At 37.7% G+C, this 16,499-nt stretch overlaps 1 protein-coding gene and 1 pseudogene across 1 annotated transcript; both read left to right on the top strand.

Annotated features, from left to right (window-relative positions):
* The first annotated feature begins 1,140 nt into the window (after positions 1–1,140).
* On the top strand, positions 1,141–3,510 carry LOC113362170. Its single transcript, XM_026605133.1, has 2 exons — positions 1,141–1,728; positions 1,860–3,510. The coding sequence occupies exons 1-2, from the start codon at positions 1,141–1,143 to the stop codon at positions 2,943–2,945; spliced, it is 1,674 nt and encodes a 557-aa protein (XP_026460918.1). The 3' UTR covers positions 2,946–3,510.
* A 10,706-nt stretch (positions 3,511–14,216) lies between these two features.
* LOC113362447 lies at positions 14,217–14,316 on the top strand (annotated as a pseudogene).
* Positions 14,317–16,499: the final 2,183 nt, after the last annotated feature.

Here is a 16,499-nt window from a genome sequence, read left to right as displayed (position 1 = left end):
TCACCCGAGAAGAACATCGAAGAAGATATATTATGACTCACACTGTAACTTGGATGTATCAACATGTTAGATTATAAATAGAGAGCCTTGTAAAGAGCTGAAGGACCAAGTAATCAGTGAGTGAGGAAAGAACACCAGGAGTATTGTAGAGAGATTAGATTGTTGGCTAGTAAGAATCACCATTTTTAATCTTGAGTTGAGAAATAAGATCATCCTTTCACCCCGTGGACGTAGGTAATCATACCGAACCACGTATATCTTGTGTTCTTGTTCATCTCTTATTTGTTTACTTATTGCTTGTATATTTGAGATTCATTGAATGTAGTAGTAGGATTTCTATAATACAAAGAAGGTTCTAGTGGAATAAAAAAGTTAAGTCAGAGGTCTTCACTTTAAAACTTTGGATATATAATTTGACCAAACCTATGATGTCGGTTACTGTTCTTCTGCGGGAAAAACGTCCAGTAGATTTAGCGCCACCAGGGATACCAATCCCATAAGGAGTGTAATTTGCTTTGGCAATAGTTAATGTAGTTATTGTTACCAGCATCAACCAAAGAATCTCCAAAAATAAAAGTAGCCGGAAATGTCGTCTCCAAGGCTAAACAAGACCTTCGCCACAATGAGGAAAACATTGCAACATAAAGCAGAACATGGAAGTTTGTATATTTGTTATAACTGGAAATGATTCTTTGTTTTTCTGGTTTATGACGAAGACCAGAACTTGGGTTATTAGAGAGTTTATTTTTGCGCTTATTAGTCACATTATTGTGCTCGTTACTGATTGATATATTATTTTACGTGCAATCACTGTATGATTTTTTTATTTATTAAAGGAAGCTCCTGGTGTTTCTCTGTGCGTTCTTAACATTGCATGAACAATTGGTTGGGGTTTCGCGGTCAAACATTGATCTAGGCACCCTAACATTAATTAATGATTACTCGGTATCAAATTATTTTCGACAGACTGAAGTATAGATCGAATATCAGTAACTCATTATCAAATGTCAATATAGGCTAGAATCATGCAGTTTGACTGTACCTTTTGTTTGTTTTTTTTCGTCGTTTGAGGTTTGAACTATATGTAGTTGACTAATACTCGCGGAGTATATTTGAACAGAGAGAAACAGAGGAAGGCAAATGGAGAGTTTATCTAAAATGTGGAAGCAACTTCAAAAGATGTTCGCTAACGAAGAGGACTCGCGTCTTAATAATCTAGATGAAACGTTTACCAGTTTCTGTAGAACTCCATTACATATAGCAGTTATTTCCAGTGACATCAAATTTGCAACAAATATTCTATTCAAGAAACCTGATCTTGCACTGAAAGTAGACACACAAGGATTTACTCCGCTTCACCTTGCCTCTGTGAGAACCAGTACTCAAATGGTGAGATTGTTGCTGAAGGCCAGACCTGGTGCTTGTATAGTTCAAGATCAAGATGGGAGAACACCTCTACATCTAGCAGCTATGAAGAACCGAATGAAAATCATGAAAGTATTAATGGAAGAAGGACTACCCGAAGCAATTCACTTGAAGAATGATCAAAATGATGAGACCATACTACATTTTTGTGTAAAGAGTAACACTAACCTGAAGACTCTTAAACTATTGGCAGATTACTTGGTGCCTGCACAACCTCCACACCCAGATTCTATATCTATCAACTCCACGGACAACAATGACAACACAATCTTGCACCTTGCTGCGGAAATGGGGAATATGAAGGTATACTGGGTGTAAAGCCACAAACTTAAACTTCTTAATCTATGATTCCTCGATAAAAATAATTTCTCATCTCAACATATCATTAATACATATAGCATATTGGGAATTGATTAATTTATTTGTGATTGCAGATTGTAAATTATTTACTGCTGAATAGTAATGTAAGAATTGATATAAATGTCGTAAACAAGATGGGTCTCCGAGCCTTGAATATGTTACCACAAGCTGAAAGGAATAATCTAGAACTCGGCTACGATGTATGCTACCAGACGCATAAGAGTAAAACTCTATCTAATCTGAAAGAAAGGGTTAATGTGTTGATGGTGGTGGCAACATTGATAGCAGGAATTTCCTTTCAAGCTGCGATGAACCCACCAGGAGGGGTTTGGCAAGATGATACTAAAGTTGACTCTGGTACTGATCCCATTACTTTTGCTTATTATCTTAAACATATGTTTGGCTCTTCCATATCTGGTGGTTTGAATAGGTACATATTTAAGTATGGGCACACTGGAGGAGCAACTTATTCTTACATTACAAATTTTACGAGTGCTATGATGGCTATGGAGGATTATACAACAGTAAAAGGTTTAATTTTGGAAGATTTCGCTTTTACTGATTTTGTTTCATACTACAGAAACAAAAGCAAGGATAATAGTAGCAGAGGTGGGTTTTTCCCTTATTTAATACGCTATGCTGGATACCCTATATTGGCTTATACATACCCAACCAGCTACATGGTTTACATGGTTACTATTGTAGTTGCGTTTTTTGTATCTTTAACTATAATATTTTTGGTCATATGGGGGTTTATGATCGAAACATCTCTCGCCCAAGTTCGAATTCTTGTTGTGTTGATGTGCATTTCAATCGGATGTATTGCCTCCGGTTATTTGTCAATATTAGTAGCTATGGTGCCAGATTTTTATATCGGAGGATTTTGTGTGTATTTAATATTCCAAGTATTTTTGGGAGTCTGCTGCATTTTGGCAGTTGGGCTCTTCATTTGGACTTTGGTATGGAAGATAGTTAAGCTACGAAAGAGAACGAGGTACCACCATGTGGGTGTTGGTAATTACCTTAAAGCAGTCTACTTCAGTATGGGCGCAAATGCTGCTGGAAAACTGATTTTATTCATTGTTGGTTACTGTGCTTTTCGTCTCATGGGATATTTTTATTATGGAAATTGGTTCCAAATAAACCCGTTTCTGTTTTAAACTGGATTCCCGGTTTGGGTTGAAATCATGTGTAGTAGTATGTGCCACTGCCAGAATATATTAAGAAAGAGGGGATAGTTTTGGTGGTTTTCGTCTCAAGAGTTACTAGATTACTGCTGCTTCTTATGATGTTTGTGTGCAATTGCTTGTGCTCGTTAATAATGTTTGAAATAAATATACTATAGTTGTTTTTATTTGTGTTCTATTCTACTTCGACGCCACCAAGGAATACAGCAAGAGACAAACATACCAGAACTAAGGAAGAGCGCCAACTGTTTCTGCAAATGATTTTTCTTCTAGTGTAATCCTCAGTGTAATCAATGTATTTCACATAGCTGCAAAAAATGTAAAGTAAAAAAAAAATTACATCGCGAATCGAACGTTAAAATGAACGCGATGGAAACAAAGGAAGAAGGGAGGGAAGTCTGGGGAGACATGTAAATGGTTAAGGCTTCAATCTTAATCAAGCATGCTGAAGTATGTAGTGTAGATAACAGATAGTAAATGTTTCCATCATGTTGCAATTGAATTTGGGATTAGTTTCGTCATACAGAGAGACTTAAAGCATTTGTCCAATAAAATGTAAGACTTAGCCACAGTTCTATTTGGAAGAGATAAAGCATTGAAGCAATTAATCTTCTAGGCACCAATGTGGAGGCTTGATTTAATTAAAAATCCCTGTTGGAAAAGGTAGATATTAACACAACAAAGAAAAGAACCATATATGCCATTTGCAAGGGCTTAGTCAATCTCTCCATTGCACTTATCTTAAGTTGACAAACTCGGTCCAAGTTTCGACTGCTAAGTTTCTGAGATTTAAGAAAGGGAAAGGTATAATAATCATAAAAACAAGTGTAAACACAAAACTGCTAAGTTAGAAACTAATGATTGAAAGCATCACTATTCACAAAAGAAATGCAAAGTTCAAATTTGTATGCACTTCCAAGTTCCAAACCTCCTGCCTACATACTCGAAATTGCCAGTAACCACATCTCTTTCAATATTTTATATCTTTTCCTCGCAGTAAAGCCAAGGTGATGGTAGTCATGTTGGCACTTCCCTTCCAAGTCCCGCACTGCACCAAGCGAATCAGGCCCCAGTTCAAACAACACCGGCAAACTCTGTTCCCCGGATAGAGAGAAAGAGGCAACTTAATGGTTTGATACAATATTTGCCAGTGTTGCTTGTAATGTGACCTGAGTTGCTTGGCGCAGTCAGGAATTGGAACTGTAGAATGTAACTAGGAGAAGGGCCAACCGACAACCATCACCTAGACTGTTTGACCCAAGAATTAGCGCTTTCCACCATGGACTCCATCTAAATAAAAACTGATCGCTCTATCAAGAAAATATCATTTTCTCACTGGAATCGATTGAGACATAAACTGAAGATGATAACATTGTGAAAGTTGTGTGAAATAGAATGAGAAAAGAGAGGTATTTGTAGGTGATGATCGCTGGTAGGTAGAACGAATGCTGGCACTATTATTGTCACCCTATAAATGTGCATATTTCTTACAAAATGATTTATTAGAGTTCGTTCCCCTTAACCTGTTTCATCTTACAAAATGATTTATTAAAGTTCGTTCCCCTTAACCTGTTTCATCTTACAAAATGACTATTAATATGTTTCTCATTTGTTGCTACTTCCCACTTTAGCCGTTCACTTCCCTCATTTGCCACAATATACATGAAATGTCATTACTTGCTCGAGTCTTTTGATATCAAGGTATCAACAAGGCCAGGCTGTTTTTAGAGGATTAGTATCTCTGATACTAATATGGTCGAACAATATTTGATCAATAAGTAATCAAATGGATATAAAAGACGTTAATAACGACCCATAGTTGATCGGTGAAGCAAATGCTAATGCCCAACGGTATCTTAAATATGTATCCAAATTATCGGCGACGTTGAATAATGAATATACTTACTTCTGCAAATATAATTAGTTCGCATTGCGACTCAAATACTGCTGTTCTTCACCAAAAGAAAAGGAGCATATTACATTCATCCTCTTTGAGAGAAGATACAGGTTTATGAAATAAAGGAAAACCACAACTGGAAAACTAGATGCCCATGAAAAGAACAACTAAAATATGACAATCTACACAAGTTTTAATCACCATCTTTGCTTTGAGGTTTCTACATTCTATCCATTGTTGATTCCTAGCTAGCCATTGTGACATGACAGAAAAAACATGTTCCTTAAAAACTTCTAAATCCTAGAGATTTCTAACCGGCACTTTAGTTGAGGTAAACAGTTCAGCTGGAAGTAACTAGGACATCAATCTTAGCACCACGTGCACATGCTCTGGCTGTCCTTCTTCGCGAAACCACCTGACTTGGAGAATTTTAATTGTTTGTGTCAGAGAGAATAATGTTGCTAAACAATCTCTGAGAGAAGATGATATTAATTTCTTGATTTGTTTTTCATTACAGACTCAAGAGAGAGAACCAGATATTTAAAAACAAGCTGCTAACACCTGACTAACCGACTCATTGCAGCTGTAATTGATAAGCCACCAATCATTAACTAACACCTGTCATTGCACTCAAACCAATAGCTAACAAACACCTGTCTACACACAAGTAAATAACACGCTTTAAGACTGATACTCTAACACCCACGGCAAGTGCAGTGTCTATGAAGAAGCAGAGACACTAAACTTGGATCTTAGAGAAGAGAACCTAGTGGTAGCCAAACCTTTGGTGAAAATATCTGCAATTTGGTCCTCAGTGGAGATAAAACGAACCTCCAAATATTTGCAGGCGACTAGCTCTCGAACATAGTGAAAAGCAATGTCAATGTGCTTCATTCGATTGTGAAAAATTGGATTTGCAGTCAGATATATAAGTCGCACCCATATTGTCACACCAAAGAATAGATCTTGGGAAAGAGAAGTGAAGTTCTGACATGAGATATTGAATCCAAACAATCTCTAAAGTAGCATCACCCAGAGCACGGTACTCAGCTTCAATGTTTGATCTGGAGACAGTTTTCTGTTTTCTAGAACACCAAGAAATTAAATTGGGACCCATAAAGATGGCCATGCCACTTGTAGAACGTCTGTCAGTAATATCTCCAGCCCAGTCTGCATCTGAGAATGCTTGAAGTTGCAAAGAACTAGATTTCTTAAACTGCAGTTTATAGCCTAGAGTGCCCTGTAAATACCGGAGAATGCGCTTAAATGCAGTCCAATGAACTTTAGTTGGAGACTGCATAAACTGGCATGACTTGTTAACTGCAAATGCTATATCTGGTCTAGTGATGGTGGCATACTTGTTAGAGTATAGCTCGGTCAACCTCGCATGTGTTGCTATCTCAAGCACGTTTGTCAATGTTAGTGATCAAAAGTATAAGTCTTGATTTCTAGCCTACATAGCTAAGTCTCGGACTAGGATAGAAAAGTGTAGTTGAGCTCAAGGACTTCATGGAGATTCATCATACAACGACGAAGATCTATACAAGGAACCGTGGAACTTCATCAACAAAAAGGTATATGGAGACTTGAACTTATCTATCACTGATGTATTTTATAAATAGTGGTAAAAGTGGTTCGATTCTCAGACTTGCGAAGGATAAAATATAGACTTAAATTCTAAAACTAAAATATAAAACTCACTAATAATTATAGCAAACACTGACAAATTTGTATCAGTATTAAAAGACAACTGAGGCTAAGATTCCACTATTTTCCAAGTTCAAAGTGATTTAATCCAATCTTTATATTTATGCAATTTTCTCGTTCAATTTGATTCTAAAATATTGCAACAAGTAGATTTTCAAAGCAATAATTGTAAATATCAAGTATGAAGCATCAAAAGTCTATAAACTAAGCATACTTCATCAAAATAGATCACAATCACTCAAGTAAAAATCATATTCAATTATAGCTCAAGGCAAATAATCATAATAATAATTGCAATAAATAGATGAAATAGAATATACCACTTCTTGTTGGAAAAATAGCTTCCTCTATCGCCTCAACAATGGGGTTTAGCTCTTCATATTATTCACGTGCTCAAAATAGGTGTTCATATCTCAAAAGGGTGAAAAACAAGAGGAAACTAATAAAGCAGACAGTTCGCAACATTTTATAGACATTACAAACTGACTGTTATAGAGAACTGTTGCAATAGGTGCTGTTACAGGAAACAATAGAAGATATGTGCTGTTGAATAAACGACTGCTATGAAGGGTCTAATGTTCTTCGTGTTCTAGGTATTGTAGCAGCAGAAAAAAAACTTCAACTTCTGATTTCAGCTTTCTGTTCTCTCCTAAACTTCCCCGAAGTGTACGTAACCCCTCTCTGAATTGCAACCAACCTATATATAGGCAACAACTCTCAATTAAACCCTAAACAACTCAGTTTATCTCGATTATTCTTTCACAGCAAGTCCCGAGAATAATTCTCTCTAGCTTTCTATGCACGCGTCTTCCAAGTTTAATCCAACGTACCAGAATATCCCAATGATGGTATCCTCAATCATATCCGTCAATATACTGTTAATACTTCACGTAACTTCCAATTATAGTTGAAGAAAATCCCGAAACTTCCTTAACCTCTGTTTAGCTTGAACTCGACGAAATCTCACGACTTTATCGAATCTGACGGACTTACCAGTCCTGTTTTATAGAAACAGGCTTAACTGAATCCAAAGAGACAACCAAATCCGATTGTATCTCAGACAAAACCAAATCCAGAAGTTCGCTACAAGCCGTGAACTTCCTACACCTATGTTTCCTTCTCCCGGCTTAATCAGCTCAATTCATTTGATCCAAACACACGTAACAACTCTGTATGTTCTAGGAAGTCCAGCCCAACGAAAATCAGACCTTGAATCTCTCTAAAACTCTGTTGAATTCCGAACCCTAATCTGCAGGTGTGTGGGTTATTTTCCCGCCAAAAAAAAATCTGTTTGAACTGTGAAGAAGAAGGGTGCCCCCTATCCAGAGTAGGGGGTGCCGATAGTAACTGACTTGGGTGATGTGGACAATTCTGGGTGCTGAGGATAAATTTGGGCTATACATAGCCCGGGTGCTCCTTAGCCAATTTTGGGGTCCGTTTAGTAACTGTCGTCCAGGGTGCTCCGCGCAACTTTTCGAGCCGATTTTTCCAAAAATGTTTATTGGCCAAAAATACCTACACACACATAAAACACCATTATAAGTACAAAAATGAGCACTATCAATATATAGAATCGAGACAAATTAGACACAAAAATGTGTATATCAAATACCCCCAAACTTATTATTTGCTAGTCCTCGAGCAAAAATTAAATAGAAAAATAAAATCCTAACTCACTGACGCAGGCATCGTCGATTGCATTTAGCGTATGCAATAAGACTTTAAACCCCTAGGTGTCCCTAGTGGCCGAGTTGTAGTCTCGGGAGGGCTTACCAGAGGTATACCCACAAAACCTTTATACTCCAGACCCTAGCTATCTACCCAGAACCTTGGAAATCACTAAATAATCTCCTTGGTTGGCATACTTATTGACTACAGGAGGAAATACCCTGATGCGAAATTCCAATTGATGTACACGAGTTTGCAATCAAGCATACTAAAATTCATATATAAGTGACAGAGCTCTACTCAGATAGTCGCACTATGGACATCAATATCCGGAGTCAAAACTAATCACACGGATAGATCAAGAAAATGGATATAGAGAAAAAAAAGATGGTTTTGATGTTTTCTAAGTGAACGGTGTTTCTCATATCTGTCTGAAGGCCTCCGCCAAAATGAACCTATCCTAATGGACTGAGATATTAGTCTGACTAATATCAACACAACTGGCATATACAAGGGAATCAGTGATTGATAATCCTAACTCTAGGTCAACACAGCTTGCATATACAAGGGTACCAGTGGTCGACTTTATTGAATTTATTCCGGTTGGTCAAATGATCTGGTCTCAGTTTTTTTTTCTTAACTTTTTTTTTTTTGTATCTCAATCACTCTAATTCACCCTATCATTGGTAACAAATTGAATCGTGAGCCCCACCTAATCACTTAGAGTAACAAAGTTTAAAAACAAAATAAAATAAAAATAGAAGTGAAAAGGACTCAACGAGATATGGTGAAACTATCATGTTATTTCTAACACCTGACCTCTGTGCTTTTATGAATAGACTCTTCTAGATGTTTCCATCTAATCAGATTGGTTCCTCAACTCCTACAACCAAAATGCTTCCATCCACTTATGTTGGTTAGTGCTATCCTTAATATGCATAAATTTCTAGGCTCTGGAGTTTATTTATTATAAAAAAAAGTTTCTACCCCACCCCCAAACTTAAATCTAACATTTTCCTCAATGTTTCGAATGAAAGAACAATACCAAAAATATAAGTAACATGATGAAATAGTAAAGAGAGAGTTCGGAAAGATAGTACCTGGGTGAAGTGAAACCAAAAACTGAGAAAAATAGTATACAACATACAAATCGTCTCGATGGTCAATCAAGGGTAAACAGGGTCCTCCAGAGGGACCTCCTCAACATCACCTGTAGGAAAAGGCTCTAAAAAGGGCTTCAATCTCTGACCGTTAACCTTTGAAGAACTACTACCATCTGATGTCTCAATCTCAACAGCGCCATGAGGAAAAACAGTACGGACCACAAAAGGACCGGTCCACCGAGAGCGCAGTTTCCCGAGGAATAGATGCAAACGAGTGTCATACAGAATAACTTTTTGACCTGGAGAAAATGACTTCCGTAAAATATTCTTATCATGTACAAGTTTCATTTTGTTCTTATACTCCTTAGCACTATCGTATGCATCTCTACGAATCTCGTCCAACTCATTGAGCTGGAGCTTTCTGTGAGCTCCTGCCTTGTCAAGCGAAAAGTTTAGCTGTTTAATATCCCAATAGGCTCTATGATCTAACTCAACATGCAAGTGACATTCCTTGCCAAATACTAAACGGTAGGGTGACATTCCAATGGGTGTCTTAAACGCAGTTCGGTAAGACCATTAGGCATCAGTAAGCCTCGACGACCAGTCTTTCCTATTGGGATTAACTGTTTTCTCTAAAATATGCTTAATCTCCCTATTGGAAACCTCTAACTGACCACTAGTCTGTGGGTGATACGGGGTAGCTACTTTGTGGGTAATACCATATTGTTTCATTAACAGAGCAAACGGTCTATTACAAAAGTGTGAACCTCATCACTAATTATAACTCGCGGTGTACCAAAACGTGTAAGTATATTCTCTTTCAAAAACTTAATTACGACCCTATGGTCATTTGTTTTACACGGAACCGCCTCAACCCACTTAGACACATAGTCTACAGCGACAAGTATGTAAAGATAACCCAAAGAATTAGGAAATGGACCCATAAAATCAATTCCACATACATCAAAGACCTCAATCACTAAAATAGGGTTCAAAAGCATCATATTTCTACGGGAAATGGTCTCTAACCTCTGGCAACGATCACAAGACACACAGTGACTATGGGAGTCCTTAAACAACGAAGGCCAGTAAAAGCCACACTGCAATATCTTAGCAGAAGTCTTCTTAGCACTAAAATGACCCCCACAAGCATGTTCCTGAAAAAAGGAAAGAATACTGGACTGGTCACTCTCAGGTACACATGTCCTAATAATCTGGTCTGGACAATACTTAAACAAATAAGGATCGTCCCAAAAGAAATGCTTAACCTCGGCTAAAAACCTAGAACGATCTTGTTTACCCCAAAGTTGAGGGGTTCGACCAGTAACAAGATAATTCACTATATTTGCATACCAAGGTGATTGGAAAACAAAGAACAATTGTTCATCAGGAAAGCTATCCCTTATAGGAAGGGAATCACTAGGGGAACTAACAACTAGCCTAGATAAGTGGTCTTCTACTACATTTTCAGCACCCTTTTTGTCTCCAATGTCTAGAGAAAATTCTTTTAACAATATGATCCAAATAATCAATTTAGGTTTGGTATCCTTCTTAGACAAAAGGTATTTCAAAGCATTATGATCAGTATAGATTACGATCTTAGAACCTAATAGGTAGGATCTAAACTTATCCAAGGCAAACACGATGGCTAACAGTTCCTTCTCGGTAGTTGTATAGTTCAACTGGGCATCATTCAGAGTTTTGCTAGCATAGTAAATCACATGAAGTAATTTGTCAACAGCTGACCTAACACGACGCCTATAGCATAATCTGAAGCATCACACATAATCTCAAAGGGTAGGTTCCAGTTAGGTGCCTGGACTATGGGAGCGGTAGTGAGTAAAGTCTTAAGCTTCTCGAAAGCTTCTAAACAAGCATCATCAAAGACAAACTTAACGTCTTTTGCAAGTAAATTGCAAAGAGGTCTAGAAATCAAGCTAAAATCCTTAATGAATCGACGATAAAAACCTGCATGTCCTAAGAATGACCTAATGTCTTTTACGGTTTTTGGGACCTGTAAAGTCTTAATAAGGTCAACTTTGGCTTTATCTACCTCTATACCCTTTGAAGAAACAATGTGCCCTAACACAATTCCTGATTTAACCATGAAATGACATTTTTCCCAATTAAGCACTAAATTCTTTTCCTTACACCTAGTCAACACTAATGTCAAATGATGCAAGCACTCATCAAAAGATGAACCAAACACTGAAAAATCATCCATAAAGACCTCTAAAAACCGTTCTACCATATCAGAAAATATGCTCATCATACAACGCTGAAAGGTCGCAGGGGCATTACAAAGCCCAAAAGGCATGCGTCTATACGCAAAGGTACCAAAGGGACAGGTAAAAGTGGTTTTCTCTTGGTCTTCTGGGGCAATAACGATCTGATTATATCCGGAAAAGCCATCTAGAAAGCAATAATAACTATATCCAGCTAATCTCTCTAGCATTTGGTCGATAAAAGGAAGGGGAAAGTGATCCTTCCTTGTGACCTTGTTCAATTTTCTATAGTCAATACAGACACGCCATCCCGTGGTCACTCGGGTTGGGATTAACTCATTGTTATCATTCTGGACTACAGTGATACCTGATTTCTTGGGAACAACCTGAACGGGGTGACCCACTTACTGTCTGAAATTGGGTAGATAATACCCGCATCTAACAACTTAAGCACCTCTTTTCGAACTACCTCTTTCATGTTAGGGTTCAGCCGACGTTGCATCTCCCTAGAAGGTTTGGAGTCTTCTTCTAAATGAATCTGATGCATACAAACGGTAGGACTTATACCCTTAATGTCTGCTATAGTCCACCCTAAAGCTTCCTTATTGTCTTGAAGAACTTTTACTAGCCTACTTTCCTGATCACTATCCAAATCGGAAGCTACTATCACAGGTAAAGTCTCAGATGGTCCTAAAACACATACTTCAGGGTATCTGGTAGTGGTTTAAGGTCCAACTTAGGAGGCTCTTCTAAAAAGGAATTAGGGTATTCTCAGAAACTGGTAATGGTTCGAACCTAGCTTTCCATCTATCAGTGTCTAACACAGGGGTAGAATCTAATAGAGCATTCACCTTTCAATAGTGCTATCGTCGTCAAAGTCTAAACCAAAATGGGATAGACAATTTTCTAATGGGTCTTCAGACAAGATGTTTGGTAATGACTCCTGAACTAAGGCTTCTATCATATTCACCTCTTCGACACACGTGTCATCTAGCTCATAAGGTAGCTTACTGACATTAAAAATGTTCATCTCCATAGTCATATTACCAAAAGATAAATTCATCACACCATTTCGACAGTTAATGATCGCATTAGACGTAGCTAAAATGGGCGACCTAAAATCACAGGTATCTGGTTCTCTGGGTCAGGGACAGGTTGGGTATCTAACCACGAAATCTACTGGATAAATAAACTTGTCGACCTCAATGAGAACATCCTCAATAACACCTCGAGGAATTTTAACAGACCTATCAGCTAACTGCAGTGTCATCTGAGTAGGTTTCATTTCACCAAGTCCTAGTGTAAGTACACATGGTACGGCAGTAAGTTCACACTGGCTCCTAAGTCAAGTAAAGCTTTTTCTACCCGGTGTTTACCTATTGTACAAGCAATGGTAGGGGAACCTGGGTCTTTGTACTTTGGAGTTGTGGTGTTCTGAATGATTGAACTTACATGACTAGCTAAGAAGGCTTTCTTATGGACGCTAAGTTTTCGCTTTCGCGTACACATATCCTTGAGGAACTTGGCATAAGCAGGAATTTCCTAATTGCATCTAATAAAGGAAGGTTTATGGTAACTTGCTTAAAAACCTCCAATATGTCATTAAAGTTCGATTCCTTCTTTGTTGGTACTAATAGCTGGGGAAATGGGGCTCTAGGCACAGAATCAGACCTCTCAGGAACCGATTGGCATCATCGGAAATTTTATCAGTCCCCTCAGCTAGTGGTCCTGAGGGATGAGATCCTGAGGGTGAACTACAGTACGTTCACTATCGGGCATGGTTACCTGATTGTCTACTACTCTGCCACTCCTAAGGGTTCTAACAACATTCAATTGATTCGATGGTTTTGCACCTACTTCATGAACTCCTCTAGGATTGGGATTAGTCTGACTAGGGAACCTTCCGTTATCTCTCTCACTTAAGGTCTTAGCTATTTGGCCGACTTGAAGTTCTAACTTAGCAAGAGTCTGAGCATTAGTTTGAAAGTTCTGCTTGGTTTCCTGTTGAAAACTAACTTGGCTCTTTACTAACATGTCCTGGCTCTGTGCTAACATATCCTGGCTCTTTCTTATATACTAAGAGATTCCTCTAAGCTCGTCATTATTCTGAAGAGTTCTGAAACTGACCTGAAGAGTTTTATCTGAACCAAAACCTGGGGGAGCATTAGAATTACTAAACTGACCTTGACTCTGGCCCTTAGACCACGAAAGGTTCGGATGGTTTCTCCAACCAGGATTATAGGTTTCTGAATATGGGTCAAACTTCTGACGGTTATCGAATCTAGTGTTATTATAGAGAGCATTGGCTTGCTCTTCATTATTCTGGCCTTCCCAAAAAGGCTCTAATCTACCACTAGTGTGACCCACTTCTAAAGCTTCTAACCTTTTCGCTATACCAGCAATTTTGGCATCTGATTCAAAGTTTCCTTCTACCCTATTAATGTTTCCTCTGCCTAGAAGAATTGTTTTCTGGGGTCCCCTATTACTTTCCCATTGTTGGGTCTTTTCGGCGATTTCATGCAAATATGTCATCGCATCATCAACTGTTTGGTTTTCAAACCCACCTGTATACATAGATTCTACTGTGGTTGTAGTGGGATAATCTAAACCCTCATAAAGGATCTGAACTAACCTAACCTTTTCTAAACCATGATGAGGACATTGGGCTAATAGATCATTGAACCTTTCCAAATACCTATACAAGGATTCTCCCTTCTGTTGAGAAAATGTGCAGATTTGCGTCCTAATAGACGATGTTTTGTGCCTAGGAAAAAACTTGTTCAAAAAGGCAGATGTAAGTTGTTCATATGTTTCAATTGATCCGGAAGCCAAACTATATAGCCACGATTTGGCTTTATCTTTCAAGGAAAAGGGGAATAACCTGAGTTTCAAAGAATCATCATCAAGGTTTCTAATTTTTAAGGTACTATAAATTTCCTCAAAGTCCCTAACATGTAAATAGGGGTTTTCATTTTCTTTCCCTAAAAATATTAGGAGCAATTGTAAGGTTCCAGGCTTAAGTTCATAATTTGCTTCAGTTTCAGATAACCTGATACACGAGGGACGAGTAGTCCTAGTAGGGTTCAACAAAGCTTTCAAAGTTGCCATTTCTGGCACTATTGGAATATCAGGGATTTTCTCCTCAAACGGACGTTCAAAAACGGAATCTTCAAGAATCATGCTTTCTAAATTGAGGTAATCGAGACGCTTAGAACTACTAGGTTTCTATTTAACAAATCTACCTAGGGCGTCTCTTTTACGTTCAGGCATGCAAAAGATTAAGGTAGGGAATTCTATGCAATCACAAAACAAGGCTGACTCAACCAAATCAAACCTATTAATTTCTAGCAAACAAAAAGCATGATGGCTCCACTTAGATTGTTTCTAGACCAGCTTCTATTCTTTCAAAAAAGAACTCGTTACAATCTGACCAAACCCCTATGGAATCAATCTGAGTCAAAGTAAGTTGAATAGAGGCGAGGGAAGCTCGGTGGATCTTTGATACCCAAAGGCCTCACCGGTATTATAAGGCGGCGCAATCACGCATTCAACTCACAGAAACCATCATGAACTTCGAAGTATGCTCAAAAGAGTAACCAATATTTTTCGAACGACTTTCCTATTAAGCTCGTTACCCTATAGGTCTCGTTCTAGTCAAAAATTTAGGCTTAGGTTCGCGTTTGGTTTCGTTTTCCTAAGGCGGGCCAGAAGAGAACGGTGATGAAATCCGAACCTTTAGCTTGTATGTCCAGTCCTTGCCCTTTACTAGGAAATTAAAGCAGCCGTTTTTAAGTCCTCAACATATATGCAAACGAAGGAATACAGTAAACCCACTGACAGGGGATTCGCGGGTGTTTCGAAAAACTTACCTCCCGTACCAGACGGGCGAAGAACCGCTGAAGTCGACTCGGGCCACAACTCATATGTCATGTACGAACCTGAGGGGCCGAGGCGATATCGTAATCGCCGTCCTTCTCTGCACACAGTTTATATTTAAACTACCCTTCCGTAGGGTTTAAAAATAATGTCCCAAAGTTTAAAGTCCAAAGTGTCCAAAAAGAAAAGAAAAAATTACAAAAATAATAAAACCTAATACAGTTTTTTTTAATAAGGAAAAATAAACAAAACCCAAAGAAATAAAATAACTAAAAGAAACTGTCTTCTTTTCCGTTCTTTTCGCTTTAATCCTTCGCTCCAAGTCTTTATGCTTTAAGATCCAGTCTTTACGAAATCACCAAACTCCTTAGCTCAATTTTCTTTATGATCCAAAACCTGTAGACAAAAGATAAATACTCAAAAACGTAAAAAAGAACAAAAATAATAAAAACCTAACAAAATAAAAGAAAAATAAGTCTAAAACCCTAAAAGCAAATCCGCGTCGGCGGCGCCAAAAATTGATGTATTTTATAAATAGTGGTAAAAGTGGTTCGATTCTCATACTTGCGAAGGATAAAATATAGACTTAAATTCTAAAATTAAAATAGAAAACTCACTAACAATTATAGCAAACACTGACAAAGTTGATATCAGTATTAAAAGACAACAGAGGCTAAGATTCCACTATTTTCCAAGTTCAAAATGATTTAATCCAATCTTTATATTTATGCAATTTTGTCGTTCAATTTGATTCTAAAATATTGCAACAAGTAGATTTTCAAAAGAAATAATTGTAAATATCAAGTATGAAGCATCAAAAGTCTATAAACTAAGCATACTTCATCAAAATAGATCACAATCACTCAAGTAAAAATCATATTCAATTATATCTCAAGGCAAATAATCATAATAATAATTGGAATAAATAGATGAAATAGAATATACAACTTCTTGTTGGAAAAATAGGTTCCTTTATCGCCCCAGCAATGGGGTTTAGCTCCTCATATTATTCACGTGCTCAAAATAGGTGTTCATAGCTCAAAAGGGTGAA

Source organism: Papaver somniferum, chromosome 3, assembly GCF_003573695.1.
Source record: "Papaver somniferum cultivar HN1 chromosome 3, ASM357369v1, whole genome shotgun sequence".
Taxonomy (NCBI): domain Eukaryota; kingdom Viridiplantae; phylum Streptophyta; class Magnoliopsida; order Ranunculales; family Papaveraceae; genus Papaver; species Papaver somniferum.
This window is presented reverse-complemented; position numbering and strand designations above follow the sequence as displayed.